The 27,166-nt window shown below is 39.1% G+C and overlaps 1 protein-coding gene and 1 long non-coding RNA gene across 2 annotated transcripts in view; one reads left to right on the plus strand and one right to left on the minus strand.

Annotated features, from left to right (window-relative positions):
* Nucleotides 1-205: 205 nt before the first annotated feature.
* LOC114549363 (beta-1,4-galactosyltransferase 2) lies at nt 206-4,037 on the minus strand. Its single transcript, XM_028569631.1, has 2 exons — nt 2,655-4,037; nt 206-1,701 (listed from the first exon to the last, which is right to left on the minus strand). Exons 1-2 carry the CDS (start codon nt 3,039-3,041, stop codon nt 1,033-1,035), a joined length of 1,056 nt encoding a protein of 351 aa, XP_028425432.1. The 5' UTR covers nt 3,042-4,037; the 3' UTR covers nt 206-1,032.
* A 6,057-nt stretch (nt 4,038-10,094) lies between these two features.
* The window catches only part of LOC114549459 (uncharacterized), a 164,073-nt gene continuing 147,001 nt past the window's right edge, over nt 10,095-27,166 (plus strand). Inside the window, exon 1 of the long non-coding RNA XR_003691551.1 lies at nt 10,095-10,560. This is a non-coding gene — a long non-coding RNA (uncharacterized LOC114549459). The remainder of the gene's footprint in view (nt 10,561-27,166) is intronic.

A 27,166-nucleotide genomic window follows, 5' to 3' on the forward strand; every position in this document is an offset into this window, starting at 1 on the left:
CCTCATCTTGGCTAGTGACGTAGAAAGCCGTGCAGATTTTGAACAGCTCACCCGGAGACTGAAGGCAGGACACATTCAGAAACCTGTATCTCACTCAAAACAGCATGGATGGTTTTTTTTCATAGTTTGTATGCGTGTGGAAGCACAAAATAACACCCAGAATCCCAGAAAAAGTGATTTTTTTTTCATAATATGGACACTTTATAGAGTTCTTCCAGTTGCTTAAGCTCATTTACTAAAACATTGTTACAGATCACAAAACGTCTTCTTCCAAAAATAAAGATAAATCAACCTGTGCATCACTGAGGCAAAAAATCTTCCCCTTTTCATTTCATTACACTTTTCAGTATGTACATACAAAAGCATGACATTTTAAAAATATTGTGTAAATCAAATATAAAACCTCTTCACCTCGTAACTGGTGAAGAGCTTTTAGTCTGGCTCAGTTTCATCCATTTCACATGTGATATTATATGTCCTTGCAATACACAAAACTTGGCTGGATGTAACATTCTCCAAGATGTATCTTTGTGTCCAACTGTCCAAACCACCATCTTTCCGTGTTCTTGAACGGACTGTTGGCTAGTGTTGTCTGAATATATCACAGAGTTTGAATTGTGTGTGAAAGCAATAAGCAAACATTTCACGGAATAGCCTAATGATTGTCGTTTGAGGATAGTGCCGAAGCAACTGAGAAACAATGTCTTTACTTCATATTCATAAAGCTTACATACGGTTTGTTTAGTGCACTTGGGCACACACACACACACACACACACACACACACACACACACCTACATAACCCTACACCAAAACACACCTTCCCTTGGTTAGATAAAGAATTGACAGACTGGATTCACAAAAATTTAAAGAACATAAAATCACCAGTTCCAAACTTACTGGTTCCTAATAGGTCCTAAGCCTTTAGATGAAAATTTCCAAAACATCACAGTTACATGTGTTCAATAGAAATATTACAATGGCTGTTCTGAAACACCATGAATCATTAGTCAACAGCAGTTCCATCCTCATTCAGCTTGATGGAGCCTCAATATCCACAGTGATAAAAGTGTACAGTCTATCCTTCACGATATCCTTGACTGTGTATTTAAGGGAATTAATGCCATCTTTATTCATGGTCCACTGGGTTTGGCTTAATTTGCCAGGATTTTTTGGATTGGGCTCATTGTGCAGGTCTCTCTCATGTTTGATCATCCTGTACTTTCCTGTCACCGAGTCAGGTCGAGAAATGGACATTCCACGGTGAAGAATTCGGTTATAGATATCATCGTCCTCACCACCCCAGCCCCAGAAACTGTTCGGGAAGCCATTAATCTTCAAGTATTGGTCCTTAGACAATGAAGAAACCCCACCAAAGTAGCCGTTATAGGGTAAGTGGAAGTTAAATTTGTCCATAGCCACAGCCAAGTGTCGGGGATTGTTAAAACATCTATAGAGGTTACGGTCATCCATTGGAACCAGATCTATGTCAGAGAAGACAAAGCAATCATAATCATATTCCTTCAGTGCTTCGACGTAGCCTGTGTTCATCAGTTTAGCCCGGTTGAACACTCCCTCTCCATCCTGGTTGATGATATACACTCCGTAGTCCAATTGCTGTCGTATCAATATGGGATGGAGGTAATACAGCCAATGCTTCAGGTGCTCATGCCGATTTCGGAATGCGATGATGATCGCCACCTAAACATGAAAAAATAAGTACGTTTGCTTAATGTAAAGAATCATTCAAACTTTGGTCATTTTTTTCTGCTGGTAAAGGTAAGTAAATTGTAGAATGTGGTGAAGGTAAACTTTTTTAAGTAGGTTATGGTAGCTTAAGTTACCTGTAAGTATCCTCTATGTTTTAACTTTTGATATCATTCAGATGTTTTTAAAATTTTATTTAAAAAAAAGAAAAAAGAAAAGAAAATGAAATAAAAATAAAATAAAACCATAAAGGACATGTATGTAATACGGACAAAACTGAATGATAAAAATACAAAATAACGTATTGTAAGACTAGGACTGCCCAAAATCATAAAAGGCTTATAGCAGGGGTCTTCATCATTTTTAAGCCAAGGACCCCTTAGCTGAAAGAAAGACAGAGCAGGGACTACTATATTGTATAAAATTGAGTTGCAAATTATACAGGGCCGGATGGATATTATTATTATTTATACATCATGTTTAATGTTAAACATACATGTGGAAGGGACAGTGAATCCTGAAGTTTAGTTTTACACCCTATAGTAAGCCTATCATTAATGTGTGAATTAAATGTTGTTTTTGATAATAATATGTTGGATTCATGTTAATGTATATTTACAGACATATTTTAATTTAGGAAAAAAAGTTTAGACTATAATTTGGCAGTCACCCTGCAGTAACACTGAGGAGCCCCTAGGTGTCAGGGTGCCCCTTTTGAAGATCTCTGGCTTATAGGCTTGGTCTATACCACACACCAGAGACTTACACGTTTTTTCCTATTTAGTTATCATAATTTTTACACATTATACAAATAGTATGTATATGACATAATTCACTCACATTTTGACACCTCTTTAAACATGTCTAAACTCATCTAAAATCATGGTTAATGGTTCCAGTTATTATTCTGTTCATTTATTCATTTGTCTCTCCATATATTCACCTACCTTTTGTTGGGCAATACAGTCTGGTGGCTTGTACCGTCCACCTTCCTGAAGAATGGAACCAACTTCCTTTCTCACGTCATCCAAACTCCGGTTAGAATTAAACTCCACATGGAGTGGACCCACAAGATTTGGAGGGGTTTCAGGGCAGGGTCCCAAAGTCTTGCTCGTATTGGGTGGCTTCCGTGTCTCTTCTGGGCTAGCAGTTTGGGCTTCAGTCTTCGATGGAACGAGTTCTTTTATTAAATATGTGTTGTTTCCATCTGCCATACGATATGGCATTGTAAAAAGAAGAAAAGTGCTGTCTTTGCTGTAGAATAGAACCACAAGAAAACATACCATACTAACAAAAGCAAAAAGGGCCAGGAAGCTAAAGAGTTTTTTCATCATTTTTGCTAGCCCTAAGTTGAGTACTGTACAGCTCTCGTACAGCTCTGGTACAGCTCTGCTACCTGCATTCCTCTTTGCAAGTCAAAGGTGGTTAAACAAAAGAGCAACCAAACAGGTTTTTATTTACGTGGGAGTAGCTTCCTTGTTCCTGGCAGCTGATCAGGTTGGGCCTAACACCTGTTGTTAATAATTAATCTTTTCTTTGCAATTTGTTTCCTTTCATATTTCCCAGACTCTAATGACAATTGAAAGTATATTACTGTGTGTCTGAGTATGTCTACAATGCTATTATGTAATTCCTTAATTCTTTATATTATCTACCATGTACTTTTAGACTGGTGTTAAGTTATATGGAACAAACACAAAACACAGAAGGAATGTACCAAGAGAAGCTTATTGGCTAAATGGTCTGTGAAAAATACAGTATATTTACTTAAATAATACTTCCTGTATCTAGTCAGATTGGGCCCTCTAGTGGTGGGTAATTGAGGGTGCTGAATGTCCTGAGTGTCCCGTATGAAACTTGGCAGACCAGCAGGTTACCCACAACCCTTCAAGAAGTCCTCAAAGAACTTAGCAGAAGTTCAAAACCCTGACAGACCTCCTCAGCCAGATCCTTCCGAGTAAACCTGAGAGACGTCCCAGATACTGAAAACTGTCCACACCTGCCCTTTGAAATGCGAAGACGTCCCTGAGATTCAATCTGTTGCCATTTGTCTTGTAGAAACAGTCGTCCTGGGAGGGCTAAACCTTTAAAACACTGCAGCCTGCAAGGCAAGGGTGGTCCCTTACAAAGTGGAACAAGATTTAGGGTATTTCCATCTGCAGTAAATCTCTCCTGTGGAATGTCACTGATAAGTATTCTACACGGCAGTTGACTTCCTATTTGTGTGCAGATGAACCAATCGCAGGGTCAGTAAGAGAAGTGCCATCAAAATGAGGAAGCTATGTGAATGCAGACATATCCTCACACCCAACTTTCCTTTGTTGGCATCAGGAACTAAGTCTTTACAGATAAAAAGCTGTTCCAGTTTAGCACAGTATTCATATAATAGTGAGTATAGTTTTGAAGTGTTTTAAATCTCACGTGTACAACAAGTCCCAGCCAGGGCCGTTTGAAAAAAAGTAAGGAAGTCTGGTGTTGTCTGTGCAAGCTTACTACCACTGCGCCGAGTTTTTTCAGACTGGTTTTTTTGTGCTTTGGTTACACATACAACTATGTTTCAGTTTCAGTTTCTATAGAAAGAGCATGCAACTAAGGAGAAACAATAAGGATTTTCTTCTTCACCACCATAAAGATAAACCTAGTCTGTCCTCACATATCATTCCTAACTGTCTTATCAGTATACATTGTGTCCTTTTCAAATTAAGATTAAGTTAAATTAAGGTTGGCTGATGCTAAGTGGGGCTCAAAATGTATTCCCATGCTACCCATGGGGCGGCAAAAGCTCAGTCCTTGGGGACTTGGCTTGGGAACCGGAGGGTCACGGGCTCAAGTTCCCGCACAGAACAAATACAGAATGTGGACTGGTAGCTGGAGAAGTGCCAGTTTGCTGAGGTGCCCTTAAGCAAGGCACGAACCCCCAACTCCTCCGGGCGCTATCCTGTGAAGCAGGCTCTGACATCTCTCCATACATAATGTATGTGTGTAGAGGTCCTGTTTGTGCATGTGTGTATTTCGGCCTGTGTGAAGATATATAACAACAGAGTGAAAAAAATTCCCCTTGTGAGATTAATAAAGTGTACATTACAGACTCTGTCCAACAGTTAATTCTATTTATGTAAGCCATGGGTTTAAGCAGTGTTTTTGACACTGCTTTGAGAGGAAGGCTTAAAATATGAACAAATGTTCCCACATTCTACATTTTCCCAGGAATTTGATGGAGATGTCCTTTGTCCCGTATTTGCCTGTTTAAACTATTTACTATGGTTCATCGTGTTCACCATGGGGATTCTGTTTTGTTTTCATTACTGCTTCAGTTATGTGATATAAATGGTTAATATGTTGATGTTGGCACTCAACTGAACTCAAGTTCTCAGGGCTGCATATAGCCTGAAGTGCCAACCAAGATGTTAAATGTATGCTTAAATCATAATTCTGTCTAAAAGTGTTCTGATAGCAACCATTAAAAGTTGAACTTTAAAACTCTTTAAAAACTAGCAAAACATATGGGTGATTTTCCAGCTTCAGACATTATATTAGTGGTTTGTGGTAGATGTTTAAAAGATCGGATGGTGAGGAGGAACTTTATAATTTAAAGAATACTCATTTGGAGTACATACAAGATGTAAAATGGGTAATCACTTAAAAAATCAGTGTGAGAAGTTTGGTGCAAACGGATGTATTGAGAACCAGTGGGACCAAACCACCAGTGGGCAAACATAGGGTTATTTTTAGGGAGGACAACGCTTAGTATCTACTACTGTGTGCGAAGTGTTCCTACAGATATCATGAGTGCAGTCTTGTATATAACCACTAGAGGGTAGTCATGCATCACTGATAAAGAAGAGGCACACTGGGGAGAAGGGAAGTTTTTTTTTCTGAGATTACAGATACTTGACATGCCAATGAGTAGGATCCTGCATATCCCCAACACACACACACACACACACACACACACACACACACACACTACATGCATGCCCAACTGCATGTGTTTATGCATGTAACATGTGTGTCTCTTTCTGAGAAAATTCTGCTTTCTGTTGTTAACCGCACACTTTTGGATAAATGTGCTGCTGTTTGTAGAGAAACCTGATCCCGAGGCCTCTTTAGATGCAAGGAATCCAGCTTTGGTTAGAAAAATTGAATATAATTATTTTTTCATTTTCTTTTTTACACCTCCTCCCGCTTTCTCTTTTGCTTATTTTTGCTGCTCCCACCAACTTGAGTTTCCGAACAAGAATGATGCTTACTGAGACACATTTGTAACCAGAGAAGTAGGCTTGTTGGATGGGCATCCAACCCAATTGAGCTAGCAAGACTGGTAAACCCCTGCTGATTTAGCCACACAAGTCTTTGCTGGCACTGTGGAATCCCTTTGGTGGTGGGCAGGTCTGCTTTTTTTGGACCCATATTTTACTTAGCATGCATGCTTGTGGTGTCAGAGTGGCATTTATAGAAAACCTGTATAGATTCTTAATTAAATAGATGAGTAGATGTTCAAACAAGGGCTTTCCTTTACTCTCTGTTGGTCCAAGCTTTTTTGGATGAATTCTGTAGTGGTGATACAGAACCATTTTCCCAGTTTGAATCAGGCTTTTGTCAACTAGTAGTTTTTTAGTGCCATATGAGTGGAATTTAGTGAATCAGTGCAGGGTAGTGTGATAATTTAATAACACAGTACACCACATACATGCAGATCATTTCTGCAAATACCTGGACTTTCTCACACACAATCTATTTGACTCTGAAATTATTGTAAAAAGTTCTGGCCTTTTCAATCATACATGGCAGACCATGAGAGTGCCGAGAAAAGATAGCAATACCAGATACATGGTGGAAAAGACACAATGCATATTTTACAATATATGTGTTTTAGTCTAGTACCCTCAGAGAATATCCAAAGCAACACACTCCCCCACCATCTGAAAATGTGAATACATTGCATACATACATTTACTGCAGTCATAAAGACAGATGTAAATACACACACACACACAACACACACACACACACACACACACACACAAACACACACACACACACACACACACACATTTATACTCATAACGCTCTTAAAACAGCCCTACAAAACTCATCATGTTTCTCATGAGTTTGGTGAAACATGATGCCCAGACCATAAAAGTGTGTGCGTGTGTGTGTGTGTGTGTGTGTGGTTTTGAGTGGTCCAGCTGTGTGGGACACACTGCAATGACAGCCAATCAGAGCTAATTCAGAATCAGAGTGGTTTTGACGGCTCCGTGGTCTACCCGGGGGAACAAAGCAGTTTGCGTGTGTGTGGTGTGTGTGTGTGTGTGTGTGTGTGTGTGTGTGTGTGTGAGTGAATGTGTATGTGTGCACACCTCTCAACCTTACTATGCACTTCAGCTGCTTCTCATTGCTCAAATGGTCTGACAAAATCGGTTTTATGATGTATTCGGCATTTGTGTTCCAAAGCTTTTATTCCATAGGCGCGAAATGATAGAAATGTATGAAAGTTATTTGAAATGAAAATGATCAAATAATTCAATTAAAAGCTTTCTTTGTCTCTTTTTTGAGAATATCTGCTGCTTATTAAACCTCTTTCTTATATTTACAACACAAAGCCGGGTTTTCAAGTAGGCCTATCAGTTTAAATGTGAACATTCCCACCTAAAGTTATATCGATCATGATCAGCTGAGTTTAATATTGTTTAAATTAACCCTGATTGCGTTACTGGGTTAACTTTACCTAGTATCCATGGGTAGAAAACAAAGACAATGTGGACCTGGTGTTTACTGCTGGGTTATTTACCCAAACACGGTTGCAACCTCGTATCATTTATTTAAACTTGCATATACATATTTGTTACTATTTTCTTTCATTTTAAACAATTAACAATACACTGGAGACAGTTTTAAGATAAAACTTGAGCTTGGTGTGTTCAACTCTGGGTCAAAATACATTTTATTTTAGTTTGGGTAAATAACCCAACATTAGTACTGGGTCAGTTCCAGTGTATTTAAGGTTCATGCTGTCTGACAGAATCTATGTTCTTACTACAAACAAACAACACGCAAGAATTAAGCACCAGAGTCTATTTTGGTGACCTGAAACAGGTCACACGCCACATTACTGGGCTCAAAGGCTGTATTTATCAGTAAAAAGCGCACAAAGAAATATATGGACATGAACATTAGACCTCATCCATAACAACAGAAATGGCCACTTGACACACAAGAAGGAGAAGATATATACCCCAACTGGGGAAATGACAACTGTTATTAGATGGTGAATGAGGTAAATATGTCTTGAAATCCCTTAGTTATGCAGGGTACACATTTCAAGCAGAGACACAACCTTTTGGATTTGCTTTGCCATTACCAACTGTACTTGAATTTCCGGTTAAGTGCCTTGCTCAAGAGGAATATTCCTCCAGTCTCCTACCCAGGTTTTCATAGCCTGTCCAGGATATTTGATTGAGCAGTTTTGTGGTCACAACTCTGCCACTCTAGACCTTCAGGCCACAACCATTTGCAGTGTTTAAGAGAAAGCTGAGTTGGCAACTCCAGTTCTTCAAAAGTTGGAGAAACATCAGCCTGAAGTCACAACGGCTGTGGGCGAGAACCCAGGGAAGGAGAAACGACAAGCACCACCCTCTGCTCCCCTCATCATCCATCGCTCTCGTTTTCTACGCAGCGTGAAGCCGGCGTTCTCCCAATAGGCCCTGGGGCGATATGTCAGTAGCAAGTGGAGAAGGAAGGAGAAGCGCTCAATTAGGGCCCACTGACATATGGTCTTCACGCCTAACTATCTTCTTCTCCCACCCTTGATAGGTAGCTCTGTAAAGGCTCACTCTCCCTCACTGGTTCGCTCAGTTACACACTTGCTATACCTCGAACACCCACACACTAGCTGTCTCGCTCACTCACGCACTCATTCACTCATTTCCCTCTTCATTAATGCAGGTCCTTTATATCTCAGGTAGATAGACTTCCCTGCTCATTTATTCGCCTGCCACCATTTTAAAACTTGGTCCTCCCATTCTCCCCTGCTGAAAGAGAATATCTATTCAGCAACACTGTCATTCACTGTGAATTTGATGTAATAGTTGCAGTTGACTTTATGCCAATATCTACAAATAACATTGCTAAAATGTTTTTCTTAGGTTAGATGAAACGTTTTATTGTGTATGCAAAGACAGAACTTGAAGGCAGTCCTAAATATAATAGTAAAAAAACAATAATTTACTTTGCTTGGATAGCTAAATGTTTCTGAAGGGCTCAGGTGAGATGGTTTTATTTCAGGTGTTACTACAATGAAATGACAAACATTGCATTGGAACTCACAATGGCTACAGATTACTGCTGCCTCTTATCAAGAAGCTTCTGGCTTTGAAGCTTATGAGGATTGTTCTGTGTGGAGCTCAAGTGGTCTCTTTACGTTTTTACTTTTGCGTGGGTTTCTTTGCGTATCCTTCCACCCCGAAAAGACATGTAGGCCTACAGTAGTTTATATAGCAGGAATCCTGGCACAAAGGAAAAGGTTAGAATAATGTTTTGGGCTTTAGCAGAAAGGGGGGAGGGACTGAGAAGTTGTTTTGGCTAAGTCCTGGATCTTCACAATCCTACCTAAATGTAAATGTAAATGGACTGTTCTTATATAGCGCTTTTCTAGTCTCAACGACTACTCAAAGTGCTTTAACATAGTACAGGAACCATTCACAATTCACACACATTCATACACTGTGGCCGAGGCTGCCGTACAAGGTGCCACCTGCTCATCAGAAAATCAGTCACACACATTTACACTCCGATGCGCAGCACCTACAGCACCTTTAACTTGGCATCTTTTCTTGGTCAGGACCAGTAAAGTATTTGCTGGTTGTGTGGCAGCTGGTCAAAAAATAGTCTGGAACATAACCCTTGTGCATGTTAAATATTGAGTTTTAAAGGTACTAGTAGGTATATTTTGTTACCTTTTGACCCGTTTCCCTGTGTTTCCAGTCTTTGTGCCAATGTTAAGCTAAGTTAGACTAATGCTGGTGGTAGCTCCATAACCACTGACATAATCTTTCATTTAAATCTCAGCTACAAAGCGTATTTATCAACATGTCAAATCAATTTCAAATCAAATTCCCTTTTGGGATTAACAAAAGCAACAAAAAAATATATCATAAATGGTATAATGAGTTAGCTCCAAGCTAAAATTATAAATACACATTAATAACAGTAATTAATTTAGATTAATAAATGCAGGACAAATAATAATAATTTTTTATTTGAAATCATGTCAATAATTGCTTTAATAGACTATTTCTCAAAGCAGACATGTTGACGTCATAGCAGAAATAGCACAGGTGTAAGTAATTTGTTAATTAAGGCTGCATTCCATTCTTGGCTAGCTTAAATGTAGTTGGACCTTTAATAGCCTACTACGCAGCTATAATTCATGTTAAATTATGCGTTTCTTTTGTTGTTGCTGTAAAAAAAAGACAAAAAAATAAAAGTTTTGCAACGATGGTAAAGGTCATGCGGGGGTCAGAGTTGGGACACGTTGGACGTTGCTAGCAAAGCTGTCATCATGGAGGTTGAGATAACCAGGGGAGCAAAAAATAAAAAAAAAGTACACCGCAAAACAAGAAGGAAGAAATGAAAAGATACAAACGCGAACGTTTTTATAAGTGACTGGATTTGTGACGCTTCAGCCGGTACCATGCAGAAAAACCGAAAACAAAACATCAGTGCTAACTCAACTGTAGGCTATAACGCTACAGTATATGACTTTTGAATGAGAGGCTTCGAAAGGTGGATTTTACCGATGTGAGAAAGACATCCTGCTGCTAAGATTATCCAGAGTAACACTACTTCTAATAGGTAAGGAACTCCCTGTATACTTTATTTTATGGGTTCATTTGGACTCTTGCCGTGTTGCAACTAACTAGAAATACTCTCGAGATGTCGGTGGACTTGTGGCCTAACGTTATGTTTTATTGTTATTGTGTGTAAGTTTGTCAACTTGTAATGGTCCTCTCACTCATTCCCTTATTCTCTTTCTGTGGATGTAAATACGCTGTCAAACTGTCATAATACAGTTTTTAACGTAGGCCTAGTTGTATAGGCTTCTCTTTGTTGAAGTATCATTTGATCACATTTGCATTCTTCTGTTGTGCTGTGATGTGATGTACAGTGCGTTTCTTTCTCATGTCAAATCCTATTTTTTACTGTTTTAGTGGCATTGCTTATTCTTTCTCTGTCTCTCTGCTCAGTGACTACTGGTTTATGTTGAACTGTAGCTTACTCTGAAGCTCTGGCATAGCATAACCTTCTGATGGTCTTCGTGGAAAGACATTTATGTTTTGGAACAGTTTCTGTTTGGAACAAGTTTTCTTCTCCTTATTCTGACCAGTCATCTGATTTATATTTCCTACACAGTGCAGCACTGGGGTAGTTAGAGCTGGGCAATATATTGATATTGTATCAATATCGTGATATGAGACTAGATATCGGATAGATATCTTAGATTTTGGATATTGTAATATTGTAATATGGCATAATTGTTGTCTTTTCCTGGTTTTAAAGGATGCATTACAGTAGAGCTGTCATTTTCTGAACTTACCAGACTGTTCTAGCTGTTCTGTTATTTGCCTTTACCCACTTAGTCATTATATCCACATTACTGATAATTAGTTATCAAAAATCTCATTGTGTAAATATTTTGTGAAAGCACTACAATATCGTTGTGGTATCGATATCGAGGTATGTGGTGAAAAATATATTTGATATTTGAAGTAGACCTACTTTAAAATTAGCAAGGCCAACATGGAGTAGGTACTAGGTAGGGCTGAACATAGACAGTATATAATGGACCAATAGACCCCGTTGCTCTGGACGGAGACCAGTGAAGGCTATTAGAAGCACTTTTCCGGTGATGGCCAGCTTTACTGCGCAGCCTCCAACTGAGAGAATGTGACGTGAGCAACGTGTCTGAAAGTTGTAAGTCTTCTGGTAGCTGTGCCAAGAGAAATCTCAATCATTCCCAATCTTACAGATACGGAGACTGTAGGTGTATGTAAGGAGATAACATGGGCACAGGCTAATTATTGATCACTAACATGCTAGTTAACATTAGTAATTAAACCTAAACATTTCATGTAAGTCGAAACTGCCTGCGAGCTTCTCCTGTACTATACGGTAATTCCTCTACTATGCGACAGTAAGTCATTTGGTTATGACACAATCGTTAGCTTATTTTTACAAAAACGTCTGCTACGGAGCCATAACGTGAGGTACAAGGTAATGAAACCTTTTATACATTGTCATGTTTCTTTGGAACTAAACAACGGACAAATAGAGTCTTTAAACGCTTCAGATGTAAAGTTATTCGCAGTCAAGTGACGTAAAAAAAAAAATGGCGGTCAGCGGAATGCTAACAGGAGGTGATGGCCAGTTAGCAACAAAATGGCGCCATGATGGCTCGAGTTCTGAAGCGAAGCTTACCCCCTTGGCGCTGAACGATTAATTGCATTTGCGATAATATCGCGATATGTTAAAACGCGATTTCTTAATCGCAAAGGCTGCGATTTGGTCTCGATTTGATGACTCGCGAGAGCAAATCAGTCTGCACTACGCAGCAAAAGCATCCACTTAGCATGCTAACGCTACACTGTACCCTGAGCTGATCTCTGTCATTCAAACAATTCTGAGTTGAAGTTTAAAACTTTTACAGCCATTTTAATAAAATGAAGGGTTTTGTTCGGGCTCGAGTCCATACATGCAGCTAATGGATACAGGCACGCAGAACTGAAGGCTCGGTTGGCAACAAGCTAGCTCTGATTAGCGGTTAGCTCCGGTTAGCGGTTAGCTCCGTTATAAAGATATGGGTGGAGGAGCTGCCACTGAGAGGGGTAACAACCAGACTGATAAATGACGGTTCGGGGAGCTTTCACAGCAGCGTGGCCGCGGTGTTTCAACGGTTTTATTAGTACAGTTAATCCCACGGCAAGACCAGCAGCAGCTAACGTAACGATAGCATCTCTGAGCTAGTGCAGTGTTGACGGTGTCAACACTGCACGAGGGGGGTGTGTGTGTGTGTGTGTGTATATATATACACACACACACACACACACACACACACATATATATATATATATATATATATACACATACACATATATATACACATATATATATATATATATATATATACACATATATACATATATATATATATATATATATACACATATATATATATATATATATATATATATATATATATATATATATATATATATATATATATATATATATATATATATATATGTATGTATGTGTGTATGTGTTTTTACTTATTTAACTGTCCACTGTGTAATTGTGTGTTGTTCATACTATACAATGATTTGTTTGTCTTTGTTGAATAATACAGAAGACAAAGAGCTTAAAAAAATAATCAAATATCGAATCGCAATCGCAATATTTGGGGAAAAAATCGCAATTAGATTATTTTCAAAAATCGTTCAGCCCTAGTACTAGGTATGTTTGACAGGTACTAGGCTCTATATCTGAGGTAAAATTTTCTTGTGTTTTGTGTATTATTCGGTAAGGAACTCCCACATTCATTATTTTACTGGTTCTCTTCATTACCAGCGTAAACAAAATATAGAATTTCAAACGCAGTTCCCAAACAACTGTAGCACTTAGAGGCCTGGCAAAGACACGATAAGCGATAGGGTACAGTCTACACCACACTGCCCGTATGCATCTTTTCAGCATCAGATGCTCTAGCATGGTGTACTTCAACTGTTCATGATGAGGTTTCACACTTTGTTGTTCCAGTGGGCCTGCTTCACACATGCAGAGCTCGTTTTAACAGGCTGTATTAAGACCCCAAATGTTGCTTGCATCACTTAAGGTAGACATAGGCAATTGAGCTCTATTGCTTGTAAATGCTTGATTTTGACAAGAAAACGTAGACAATATCTGTTGTGTTTCTGAATGCGAGCGTTAAGCGTTAAGACTGTGAAAGTAATGTATTTTTAAAATGCAAGTTTCTGTGCCTTATTTTAGCACTCTGATGCAACTTTTGAAAAATACATATGTTTGGGGGCTTGTTATTCACAAATAGGTTGTGGAACTATTTTCTGTGCTGTTACAAGGTGAAAAGAGGTTTGTATGCAAAACGAATGCCATACCTTTTCTTGGACCATATCTTGTCACAATTAACATTAGATAGAAAATGTAAAAATTTATTGAGGATGTCTTTTTTTTAGACATAAAGTTCATGTCACTTAATTTGGGGGTCCATCTCCTTCTTTGCTGCCTGTGATGTGTTGCTATAGCTCTACAGACTCTACAAGCACACTTGTAATGCATCTCTGAGGAACTGGGTATCTGTCTTAGCTTTGTGTTTTACTGTGCTGAATTAATTCTAATAGTTAATGGAAAATGTTCTGCACAGTTAAGAATCTGTCAATCTTTGAATCATCTTAAAGCAGAAGAAGAAGAAATGCAGTCTCTTAGTCTCACACCTCCATTACTCCTCTTCTCCCCCTTGTTCTTCTTCTCCCCTTTCCTTACCTCCTTCCTCTTGACATGTGTCACATTTTGGGCTTCTGCTCTCGAGGGATAAATGCCAGATTACATGGTGTAGTATTTTTATCCGTAGTACATTAACCGGCGGAGCTTACAGCATCAAAGCTTGGAGGAGATCATCACACACACACACACACACACACACACACACACACACACACACACACACACACACACACACACACACACACACACACACACACACACACACACACACACACACACACATCAGAGCTGAAATGGAGTGTAAAGTGCCTGCTTTGATCTCTCCCTTCCTCCTATTCCTAATTACCCTAGTGACACACATACAGTACATGCAAACACACACAATGCACAGATGCCCTGGCATGTACTCACACACGCACACAAAGAAATGAATGCATCCTGGGAATCCATGAAATCTGAATCCATGAAAAAATTAGATGTCAAATGTTCATCTGCCAAAGCCTGAACAAATGTGGCTTGCAGGGTGCATGATTACACATTCCTTATTTGATAATTACGATGATTTTAAAACTACCTTTACTAAAAATCCAGAATATTATGAGCTGATAGAGTTGTAAGATATCCATAGCTTCCAGCCTCTTGAATCAGCGTCTTTATGTTTTTCTAATACAATCAGTGAAGTCATGTAGAACCCCTTTGGCATTCGCTGCAAATGACTTTGTTCTTTTTCTTGGTAGAAACTTAGTAACAGCAGAAAGCATTTAGGAAATGGCTAGAGCTTCTATTGGCAGAAACACCAAGAATTTGACATATTTGATTCAAATAGTACATGGTGGCTAAGTTTAATTCTCAGTGATCAATACTCTGAATACACAGTGGGACTCATCAGAGATGTCTTTACTCCATTTGTTTCAAATTTACATTTGTTGTGTAAAACTTAATTGACATAATACAACAAAATCAACTGGAGTTGATTTCCAAGCAAAAGAACATAATAGCAAATAGGGGTGTGCAAAAAATCTATTCATATTTGAATCACAATTCAAGCACTACCGATTCAAAATCGATTCATAGAATTTAAAAAATATATTTTTTTTTTTGTCTACTGCAGTTACATGGGAAAAGTAACTACATTTACATACTGTGAATCGTTTTTTTAATGGAGAATCGTTTTTTGAATTGAAAATTGATTTTGAATCAAATCTTGAGCCTAAAAATTGATTTCGAATCGTGACATTTTCTGAATCGTGCACTCCTAATAGCAAAGCAGTGAATGCAATCCATGTAGAACATGATATGATTGCAACACCCTTACTCTGCCAAGACCCAAACACATGATTACTGTGATATTCTAGATCATTTCCAGCATTAACCCATACCCAAATCATCAGTCAAATTGTATTGCCCACTTTGTAAACTCTCCTGCACTAATATTCCTGCCTTTTTTCGCGTCTTTTGTTTGACCAGATACTGAAGATTTTAAATGTTATACATTGCATTCTTTTTGAGGTTTTTACTTCATGCCTCCAAACATTTCAATCACACACACACACAAGACACATGTGCATCCAAGCATTGTCTACATACACATGCATACATACACAAAACCAGGTAGTGTATGCTTTTGACCAAGATTGGATCGTCTGGAATTGTGATCGTAACTGTGAGCTTCACATTGTTTTAAAGATGGATTCCCTTTATCACAAACAGGCCTTTGATGGGTAACTGTCTACAATGTCTAAACTGTCTAAAACAATGCTAAATTTGCCTCTGGACTTGATTTGCTTGCGACAAACTCCCATATAAAGCAGGTTGAAGGTTTGACAGTACTATATAATCACAGAGACTGTGTACAGTGGGGGGACAAAATGGAAAGAAGAAAAGACTCTCTCCTATGCTTGTAATTACTCATCAGCTATTAGCTCATCTCGTTCAAGTACCGAGAGTTTCTCACTAGCTCATCGTTGCCAACGGGACCTGATTCGGGCCATTCAGCCTGCTGAGAATGCTGCCTTGTTGACCTTTGGGTGCCGCCAACCGATCAGTGAGGGGATGTTTTCGCCACTGTTGCTAGATGTGTGAAGAGCTTCACCCTACTTCACGAGGTCATTTAGGAGAGCTTGGAGTGTAGTGTGTGTGTGTGTGATTAGTTGTCTGTAGGAGAGATGTGGCATGAGTGAGTTGTTGAGAGGCAGACCCTACAGTACGTGTCGTTTAGGTGAAATCAATAAGGATCTATTCATTGAGTGACTCACTCCAGGCTTGTGTGCCTCATCCGATGATAAGGGGAGATATCTGTTATTGTGTGTGTGTGTTAGTATCCATGTGTAGCTCTTTTTAGAGGCGAGTAAGTGTGTTCCTGATCAGTTTACTCCTCCTCGGAGGGAACTTATATCTTACACTTTGACTTTTCACCCCTTGAGGTTGAGTCCTGTATTTAGCCGCGGTTTGACATAAGGTTGTGGGGTCCTTTTTTATGTCCCCAGACCTATTTTATAGGAACTAGAAGGTTCCTTCAGCCCACTGTTGTCTGCGTTTCGGCAAATTAGTCAGCTGATGTATTAGGCAACATGACAGGATGAGGGCTGTTGGTGGTCACATGGGTAAACGCACTCTGCAGCCTGCAGTTCAGTGTGCTCGCCCATTTCATCTAAAAAACACTTAAACAACAAAATAGATTTTGTCTCACTGTGCTTCAGATCGTAACCACTGAGAAACCTTCAGAAAATAAGCTTTTAGTTCTCTCATTCAAAGCACCTCTGCGCTTTATCTCTCTTGTTCGCCGAGACACACGGCTGCAGTTGGCCGTTGAGAGTGGCACTGGCTTGCAATCTCTCTCAATTTCAATTCAATTAGCTTTATTAGCATGACTGTAACAAGGTTCTCTCTATCTCTTTGTCTTTTTCCAAATGATTCGGGAAGCTGACAACCAAACCTAAATTTACTTTTAATGTTATCAAACAAAGAGAAATGTTCTCCCGTCGTCCTGAAATGGTCATAAATCGATGAGAGTACTTTCTTGTTTCACGAATGAAGCGGTTGCTGAGTTGAAGCAGCCGTGCTGTGTGTGTGTTTGACCAATCAGTGACGGCCATCCCTACAAACCCACCTTGTACTACCCTCAGATCAGGGACTTTTAGAGGGGCACACATAAAGCCCACATATCTTAATGGTGGTTAAAACCCTGGTGCCTGCTGTCGAAACGCAATGAGTTCCTTTTAGAGGCTCCTAGTTCAGGGGGAAAAGTTCCTGCGGTTAAAACACGGCTACACTTCAGGCGTCACTTGTAGGCTCTAATAAATCATGAGGCGTTGTTTTTAAATGCCAGTGATTCATCATTCTGTTGGTTAATAAAAAGGTTTATACTGAATAATGGAACCTCAGAAATCTGTCCTGCACCACAGTCAGGTAGTACTTATGTAAACTACTAAGTAGTAAAAATCAAATGACAATTACAGTTTTACAAATGTGGGTATTGACTGCTTTTGTCATTTTTTATATAATTTTAAATTGGATATCTTTGACTGTTGGACAGACAAAACAAGCAACTTGAAGACATTGTGAAGGGCTTTTTTTTTCTCTTTTAAACTGACTTTATTAAACAATTTAAGAATTCGATAATAAAGAGAATTTTTAGTTGCAAATGTACAGTTAAGTTTAAAGACCTATTTTGCATCACATATATATTGATGGCATACACTTATAAACAGGTGCAAGTGTTAGTTTACTGCTGGTTTCTATATTTTTTTCTTTGGGTAAATGAGTCGTTTGAGGTGGAGTGTTAATGTCTGTCTCTGTTTCTCTGTGTGGGGTACATACTCCCACCAGGGGTGGCTGACAAGAGATGACTGTGGCTTACCACACACTGAGAGTGCTGCTCTTTTTTTAATCTCCCTTCCTCTCTTTCTCCTCTGTGTTTCTCTCTCTCCACTATCTTAATTTCTCTCAACCCTGACATGTAAAAGCCGTCTCTCCCATCTTAACCTCAGGGCTTATCCTTCAGCAGGTTTTTGGGGGTATCGTGCTGTTTTGGGGCTCTTCTACTGACACAGAGGTTTAGTATCATAATGGCTTGCAAACACCTGTCCAATTAGGCTGATTGTGATGCACCTCAAACTACTAGACGGCTCCTGCAGTGTGGCACGGAGATTTAGCAAAACACACTAAATACTTTGGCTCTAGAGGGATGTTTTTGCAATTTTTTGACAAATATCTTTCTGTAAATCCACGTTTAGTGAAGGGTAATTGAGGGGACCTCAGGAGTCAGTTGTCAGAAAAGGACAAAAGTCTTTCTGCTAAATTTAAGTTCCAACGTCAGTTTACTCTCTGTCATGAAAAGAGAATTAGAGGTGAGAATTATAAGTTGTCCAAGGTTTCAAAAAAATAAACATTTTACAGAATGGAATTCAAATATGTCTTGACTTAAAAGTGGTGCACTAGCTTTTATTAAATAGTAGCTAAAGAAGAGGTGAAAAGATAAGAATATAGTATATTTAATAACAGATGATCCCTCAGTTTAAGAATTCATACATTAGGTTTTTGACAACCAAGTCAAGCCCGACATTTTGTATCCATATTGGCTCTATATTGTAGTATTGTGTATTGTAGCTTTTTTTAACCACACAATGCAACTATAGAACTTCTATGTAACTATGCCTTCTCTCAAAATCACCTGATTTATATTTTAACGCCTTATCTACAGGATAACTTGGCAAAATTCAATATTGTTGGTTAGTTGTTATTTGATCAATGCAAAGTTGGTGCACAGAATGGGTATTTGGGGAATAATCGATCCTTTAGGCAGGATTGAGCACTGCCTATTGTATGTTCAGCTAAACAAACCACTATTTAATATTGCTATTTAATAGAGCAAAAGAACTTCTTATCCAATTACTTGAATAATCAATGAAATAAATAGTAGAATACTCAACTACTAAAATAATCGATTGCTACAGCCCTAGTAGCCAGAATGCAGCTACTAGGTGAATTTATTAACCTGTCACAGATTAGGAATTTAAAATTTTTTGAATTAGAGGTGTGAAGAGGCGAGATTAAAAGTTGTCTCGCAAAATCAGTAGGCCTAGAAAAGTGCAGAATTACTGAAGACTTTTATTTATTACAAAATATAGGGAATGGCATTGCTCAATGTTCAATAAATCAAGCTGGGTTCCTGCTCTGTGTAGTGTACAGAAAACTTATTCGGGAAGTGGTACAACCTTCGCACTATTAGGCTAACTACAATAGTATAGTATTTTTGAGTAAAAGCGCACCCCTCTCTCTCTCACAAAATTGTACCATACATTAAATTCACATGCTATTCCTATAGGTCAGTCTTAATGGGGACATATTATGCTTTTCCGTATTTTCTGTCCTATCTACAATGTTATAATGTCGGATTATCATGTATAACTTGGCCAAATAATGAGTTAAACGCATTTTAGAGAAATCCCCGTAATCTAAAACGTCCAAATGTTCTGAATGCTCCAGTTTCAACAGTTTTTTTTCTACTCTCAGCTAAGTATTACGCAACTCTAAGCCTGACTTCTGTGATTGGTTATCTGCTCCAGGCAGGAACTACTGAATTGTTTTTTTAAGCTACTGTAGTGTTAACATTGTCAAATGTAGCTACATGCTACGGCATTAAACAATGTCATCTTGGCTGTCAGTGTGGTTAAATTCTCCCCAATTCCAGGTCACATTACTCCTGAAACATTTCTGGTTATGGAGTATTTGGTTTAAAAGCCTTATCTGCGATTATTTTTGACTTTAGAAAGTGCTGCTTTATTCCATTAGTGTCCACTGCTAACTATAGTAGCTACATGCCAACGGCAGTAAAAGTTGTCATCTTCACTGCCAATTTGTTAAATTCTACCCAGTTTCGGGTTGCGTTACTGCTGAAACATGTCCAATTTGGGTAGTGTCTGGTTCGGAAGCCTTTATTTGCAATTTTTGACGGTAGAACGTGCTGCTTCGTTCCGTAATCTAATTTTAGCCTACTGCTAAATATTAAGTAGCTGCATGCTAATGCCACATAGCTGTAGCTAATCTTGGCGGCCAATGTTGGTAATTTCTCCCCAACTTTGGGTCACTTTACTGCTGGTTGTGTAGTATTTGATTAAGAAGCCTTTATTGATGATTTTTCATGGTACACAGTCCTGCTCAGCCTGGTCGCACAGAATTCCGTGAAATGATCACGAATCGTTAACACCGCATTATCGTTAACAAACATTACCATTGTTTTCTGAAGAAATGTTTTTTGGATTTGGAATGACTAACACTACACATAGTTAATTCCTCAGAATCAATATGGCAGCCTAAAATGATCATAGATCAACATTATTTTTTGTCACCTAAATCTGTAAATTAATTACAATGAGCCAGTTTAGCTAGTGCCCTAATTGATGTATGGTCTGTTTCTTTCCTGAGACATGAACTTGAAGAGATGATAGCGATATAAGAGGAGATATCTACACTTCTCTTCTGTATCTAAAAATTTTGTAATGTTATTTATACAACTTTTTATTTCATACTTCAGATGTCTACTTGGTTTCTAGTGTCCGAGATCCGACTGGGACCTGGTCGAGTCCAAATTATATTCATGGTGCGTCATAGTCATTGCAGGAGAAAAATGTGTTTCTGACGTACAATGTGAAGTACTAATTGTAAAGGACACGGTAGAATGACATGTATTGCTACTTTTTGACTGTGGCTCCTCATTAATTGGTGGTGCATAATGCTGCTGCCAGTGTTGGTGGTCTCTCTCTTAGATGATTGGGTTAGTTGTTCATTTTAAGAGACCTGACATATTTTCTCTTTTGTATATTTAATAAAGCTATCAATTTATTTGTCACGTGAAATCATATAAAATACAATTCCAGTGAAATGTAATCTGTCAGTTCCTTGAGTTTGAATTTGTGTATATAAAACGGTGTAATAATACATAAATGTGTATGATGGGTGATGCAAATTGTAAATCTCCTTTAGGCAGGGTTGAGCACTGCCTATTGTATGTTCAGCTAAACAAACCACTATTTAATATTGCTATTTAATAGAGCAAAAGAACTTCTTATCCGATTACTTGAATAATCAATGAAATAAATAGTAGAATACTCAACTACTAAAATAATCGATTGCTACAGCCCTAGTAGCCAGAATGCAGCTACTAGGTGAATTTATTAACCTGTCACAGATTAGGAATTTAAAATTTTTTGAATTAGAGGTGTGAAGAGGCGAGATTAAAAGTTGTAGTTGAAAAGTGCAGAATTACTGAAGACTTTTATTTATTACAAAATAAAACGGGTTAAAAAATAATTCAGATACAAATACAAGAATAAAAGTGTACGAAATTAATAATGTTTTTGATTTATAGTTTGTAGGGATGGGTTTGGGAGGAGAGAGGTCTGAAGAGGTTAGTAATACAGGAGAGAAGCCATCTGAGTTTGTGCCAAAACCTTTCACAGTGCTCATTTTTCATTTTGTGACTTTAAATTAAATTAAAGACTATTTTTCCAGTCATATTTCATCATTTAAGTTTTCTTTAAAATAGTGTTAAAATCTTGTCTCGTCTTGTTCTCGTGAACCCAATCTTGTGTCTCGTCACACCCGTACTTTGAATGTTTAAAAGGTATTAATCCAACAGCTGAGCAACGTCAATGTATAAGGTTGGGCTTGCCCTTTAAATGAGCCAGAACACCACTGTCTATCTCAATGTAATCTCTTTCCCCCTCCAGCTTCATAAAAATGTTTAACAGCCTTTCTCTGAGTGACCTGGGGCTTGTTCTCAATTAAACCTCATTGCCCTCAGCACAATTAATGGGGTTTTACCAATCTAGTTTTTTCATTAGTTATATGCTCCTATCTGCTATATGGCTGCTCCACTATACATACTGTACATTTCCTTCATATTTCTTTTTCTTTCTCCCTCACAAACCTTGCATCATGATGTCCGTCCGTCCGTCTGTCCTAAATGATGTAGCTGATATGTGTGCTGCAGTAAGTGTGAAGGCAGTGGTGGCAGCCCTCTGGTGCTGGTTTAGGAAGACATCACTCTCCAGGCCAGGCAGATAATGAAGCACAGGAGAGAGAGAGAGAGAGAGAGAGAGAGAGAGAGAGAGAGAGAGAGAGAGAGAGAGAGAGAGAGAGAGAGAGAGAGCTTACGAACATCTCTCTCTCCCACATCAGACACACACACGTATATTAGACGCCAGTTTCCTTCCAGCCAAACACACTCATTTTCTTCCTGAGCTTGATTAGAAGAAAAGAGTTGTCAGTGAGAGAGAGAGAGAGAGAGAGAGAGAGAGAGAGAGAGAGAGAGAGAGAGACAGAGTGAGATAGAGTGAGAGTTGAGAGGGAGAGGGAGATGAATGGAGACATGAAGGGACATGTCATACCATTCACAGAGCACTAGGTCTGACAGGAACCCTCAGGACATGGCACTCGTTTCAAGTGGGGACCAAATGGAGGTGGCACCAGGCTGTCAGCATTCTCTAGTTAATTAGGAGACATTGCCGTTCTGGCTCAGTGAGGGCAGTTGGAAATCACAGTCAATTACATCCAGGTTATAGCATTAGTTTGGCACCGCAAGTCAGCTTGTCACTGCTTATCTGATGCTGACCATAATGGCTTCATGCTATACATTTACAGTCAATGATGTCTGCACATATTCTAGAGTCTACTGCATAGTATTTTTAGAAGAAACAAAATGACCACACATGGTTTTCTTGGAGTCATTTCAAGCATAATAGAATGATTTTTGATTATGAGAAGTCAGTCTTCATTTAACCGCAATTAATTGCTAACATTAGTTATAAGGTGATAAGGGGTATTTTGAAGTTGATTTTGTTTAGATGTGCCAAATTGTAATTATAAAAGTGATTATAGCCTAAGTGTTTTGTTTTTCATTGATGGGGATAAATGTTCTATTGTCAATTTTATGTTTAAGTAAAATAATACAATGTTTTATGATAATAAAGAGGTGTTGTTTACTTCATAGACTGTCATCACATAACGACTAGTTAACCCTTTCATGCATGAAAAGTTGAAAACCTCAGTCAGGATTCTTTTCCCCAAGTGTTTTTATTCTTTTTTTAGGCATGAAAAACAATAGTTGAACTTGCATTTGAGTTATTGAAATTTAAAAATGTAATAAATAAGGCCTGAGCTGCTCAGCACGTGTTTGTCTGTCCATCTTGGATTTGCGAAATTTGTGTGGCACTTACAGCACCTGGCCCGTGGGTGGCAGTGTATGGAATGTCAGAACAGTGTCCACTGTGGTGGCTGATGTGCAATTAAACCATCAAATCCCATGCATATGCATGGCATGGCGTTTACATAGCTGTCCACTGTAGTGACCACTATGTGTGAAAGGGTTAAGATTAGAAAATAAGATTGTGGTTTCTGTTAAAACACTGGTCCCCTTAAAGATGTGATGTGATGCGCTTTTTAGGCTACAACATTTGTTGTCACATACAGCAAACATCTCCTCACTATCTGCTAGCTGACTGTCCCCTGAACACACTGTAGGGAAATCGTGGTCTCTGTAGACAGCCCAGGCTCCACAAACGCCAACAAAAACAAACTGCGCCAACCTGCACCACGAACCATAACAAACAGTGTTCCAGCCAATAACCAACAAGTAGGAGCTGGTTGAGCCATCACTGCAGCAGCATTAGACAGTAGGCTACTTCCACAATGCGCATTCATGACTTAACCAGCTCGTCGTCGGTCATTGGCTGGAACACTGTTTGTTATGGTTCGTGGTGCAGGTTGGCGCAGTTTGTTTTTGTTGGCGTTTGTGGAGCCTGAGCTGTCTTCAGAGACCGTGTTTTTTTTACAGTGGGTTCAGGGGACAGTCAGCTAGCAGATAGTGAGGAGATGTATGCTGTATGTGACAAAAAATGTTGTAGTCTAAAAAACACGTCACATCACTTAGAGCACCTTTAAGTAGTACTCCAAGGACATTCACATCTGTTTCCTTGGTGAAAGTCTTGTGCTTTCCCCTTGACTTCTTTGAAAAACGAACTCTGGCCCCCTTAAGTAGTACTCCCAGGACACAAACAGTAATACATACCTTGAATACATAGTTTAGAATACATACTAGAATACATCTACTTTTTAATGCACTTCCCCTTTGAATTTCTAACTTTTATAAAATCATGGCAGATCTTGCTTAAAAGCCTTTAATACAATTTATTGAAGGCTTTTATGCAAGGTCTGCCATGATTTTACTGTAAAGCCCACATTGTCAAACTCCAATTTTTACCTATCAGTAATGTGTTTCCTGGCAACATTTTTAGAAAATAAAGTTTGAGGTGACCTCTCAGAACAGCCTTAGAATCCTGAACAGTCATCTTCCAATTATGACCGACACACCTTTTTTAAATGTAGTCTACTGTTCAATATAAGAATACAGCCCAAAACAAACCAAAACTGCACATAAGAGAAAGACGGAAGCAATTTTAGAGTTGCTTTTATTACCATTGTTTGACCAGATGTGGAAATGTGCATGAAGTCTCACATTTGGCCTTTTCAAACAAGTTCAGGGAAAATGTTTCTACTCTGTATGCAGAATCTTTCAACAACACTATCACCAGCAAACCACTCAGTTTCTGATCCCCATCTCTAAACACAAAGGAAAATGCCTGTCAAGTCTTGAAAGAAATCGTGTACCTGCATTTGAAAATCCATTAAGCAAGGCGTGGAAGCTGGAGTAACCGAGAGCAGTGGAAGCTGATGAAAGGGGTGACTCATTCAATGGTGCTGCCATGTGTTTTGAAGATGGAATATGGTCTCTAACTCGGCCACATGGATGAAAATAGAAAAGTTTACAAACGTGCAGTCATGTTTCTGTGTAGCCATGCACAGGCACACATATGCTCTTAGTTGTAGATATGGACATGCACATACACAGATGCATGCACATTGCCCTCTGTGGCTCAGACTTCTTGGTGTTGAAACCAAAATGCTACAGGAAGGCTCACAATCACTGCTCGTAGGCAGGAAGAGAAGTGGAGGGGAGGGCAGAAGGGGTAATCAAACGAGAGAGCACTTGAGGAGAAAATGGTAGGCTGTTTTTCTAGTGCTGCTGTCCCCCCATCTTGTGTAAAATGAAGGCCTGTTCTTCTTTCTCCATCATCTTTGCTGCATTTTTCAATCTCCCTATCTTTTAGGCAAAGCCAATTACCAGAAAACCGCTCTAACACTACCTCAGATTGAGAGGAAAGTGCTTATTGTTTTCATGTACCGTATATTCTGCTCTCCCCATCTCTGTCTCTCTTTCCCTCCTTTCTTTGTGTAAAAACAGAATGCCCCAGCTTTTTTTTTTTTTAACCATTTGCAATAGCTGAGGAGAGCGTTGCTCGTTTGAGCTCACTACACTTAATATCCGTAAGGAGGACTGAAAATTCTGAGATATACCAGATTTTTAAGTTGGCCTCATCTGGTGTTATTCTCCTCTCGAAACCACTCAAAGCCAAATGAAATCACTCAGGAAAAGATAAGTGAGGCTTGCAAATGACCAGAGAGAAGGGGAAGATCATAGACTTTGCATCCACTTCACTTCAGCGGGAATCGAGACATATGAATGAATAGGATGAGTAAATTAGTATCAACAACCGCAGTTCTGTGATCCCCCTTTTTAAAATTGAATCTATTTTTAAAAATGTATTTTCCACATTGTTGTACCAGTTGGTTTGCCCAATTTACTATCCATTGCAGTCCTTATCACTGCTAAGGCCGGCGACAGACTGGATGTGGCGCGCGAGCGTGTCAGCTGCGTGGCGTGTCCGTTTTTATTTCGGCTCCCATGTTAACAGGTTAGAGCTTGCAAACTGCCTGCGTGACACCCACGTCTTGCACGCGGCTCGAGCCGCGCCAAAAACGCGCGCCTGCTAGAAATAGAACCGATGCCTATATTTCAAGCGACACGCACGCGTGTTGGAAGCGTTTCCAGGCAAAATAGAATAGGGAAAGATGTTTATATGTCATTTTGACACGAATACATATTCATAAAAGACATGTTGATGTTTGAAAGTCTCTAGGTTTTGACATAAATGCGGATATAAATGTAATAAAAAACAATTGATTTTCAAATATTGCACCTGTCAGTACAGAACATAATATTCTGTAGCCTATTTTGCCGTCAATACTGCCGACGTTGTCTTAGCTGTAATCAAATCAGTATATATTTATGTTTAACATGAAGTATACTACTTGAGTGCAGTAAATCAATGGAAAACATAGCCTACATGTGTACAGACAAGGCTAGCAGCTGCAGTGCCGCGTCAGACATGTTTCTGGTGTGTAAAGACAGAAAAAAAAATCCACGCAACAGAAACGCCACGCTCACGCGACGCATCCAGTCTGTCGCCGGCCTAACTTGACTGCTGGTTCTGGAAGGGTGTAGACAGCCATGTGTTAACTCTGTGATGCGTTTGTTGTACTGATACTGGGAACTAAACCACAGGTCTCTGAGGAATTTTACCCCTGCACCTATGCACCCCATTGTGTTTTTGAAGTATTTGGATGTTCATGGGAGAAGGATTGTGAAGGAAATGAATGTTTTAAAACATGTTGGATACAAGACACCTTTGGCTTGAAGTCCCTGCTTAAAGGAACACGCCGACTTATTGTGAATTTAGCTTATTCACCGTAACCCCCAGAGTTATACAAGTCGATACATATCCTTCTCATCTCCGTGCGTGCTGTAATGCTGTCTGATGGCTCCAGCGGCATCAGGCCAGCACAGAACCTGCAGGTGACTGGTTCCAGTAATCCTACTGCTCCGAATAAGTGACAAAATAACGCCAACATGTTCCTATTTACATGTTGTGATTTATAGAGTCACAGCGTGTACAAAAAACAACGTAACATGAGACACAGACGTCTTCTAACTGTAAACAAACCGGGAACTATATTCTCAGGCGGAAGAATATAGTACTTGGGC

The sequence above is a fragment of the Perca flavescens genome, chromosome 22, assembly GCF_004354835.1.
Source record: "Perca flavescens isolate YP-PL-M2 chromosome 22, PFLA_1.0, whole genome shotgun sequence".
Taxonomy (NCBI): Eukaryota; Metazoa; Chordata; class Actinopteri; order Perciformes; family Percidae; genus Perca; species Perca flavescens.

Bases quoted from the DNA above. Each gene is read 5' to 3' on its own strand.
- LOC114549363 (XM_028569631.1), bottom strand. From the start codon at position 3,041: ATGATGAAAAAACTCTTTAGCTTCCTGGCCCTTTTTGCTTTTGTTAGT. The intron at 1,702-2,654 runs GTAGGTGAATAT...TTTCATGTTTAG, and splicing joins ACTGTATTGCCCAACAAAAG to GTGGCGATCATCATCGCATT.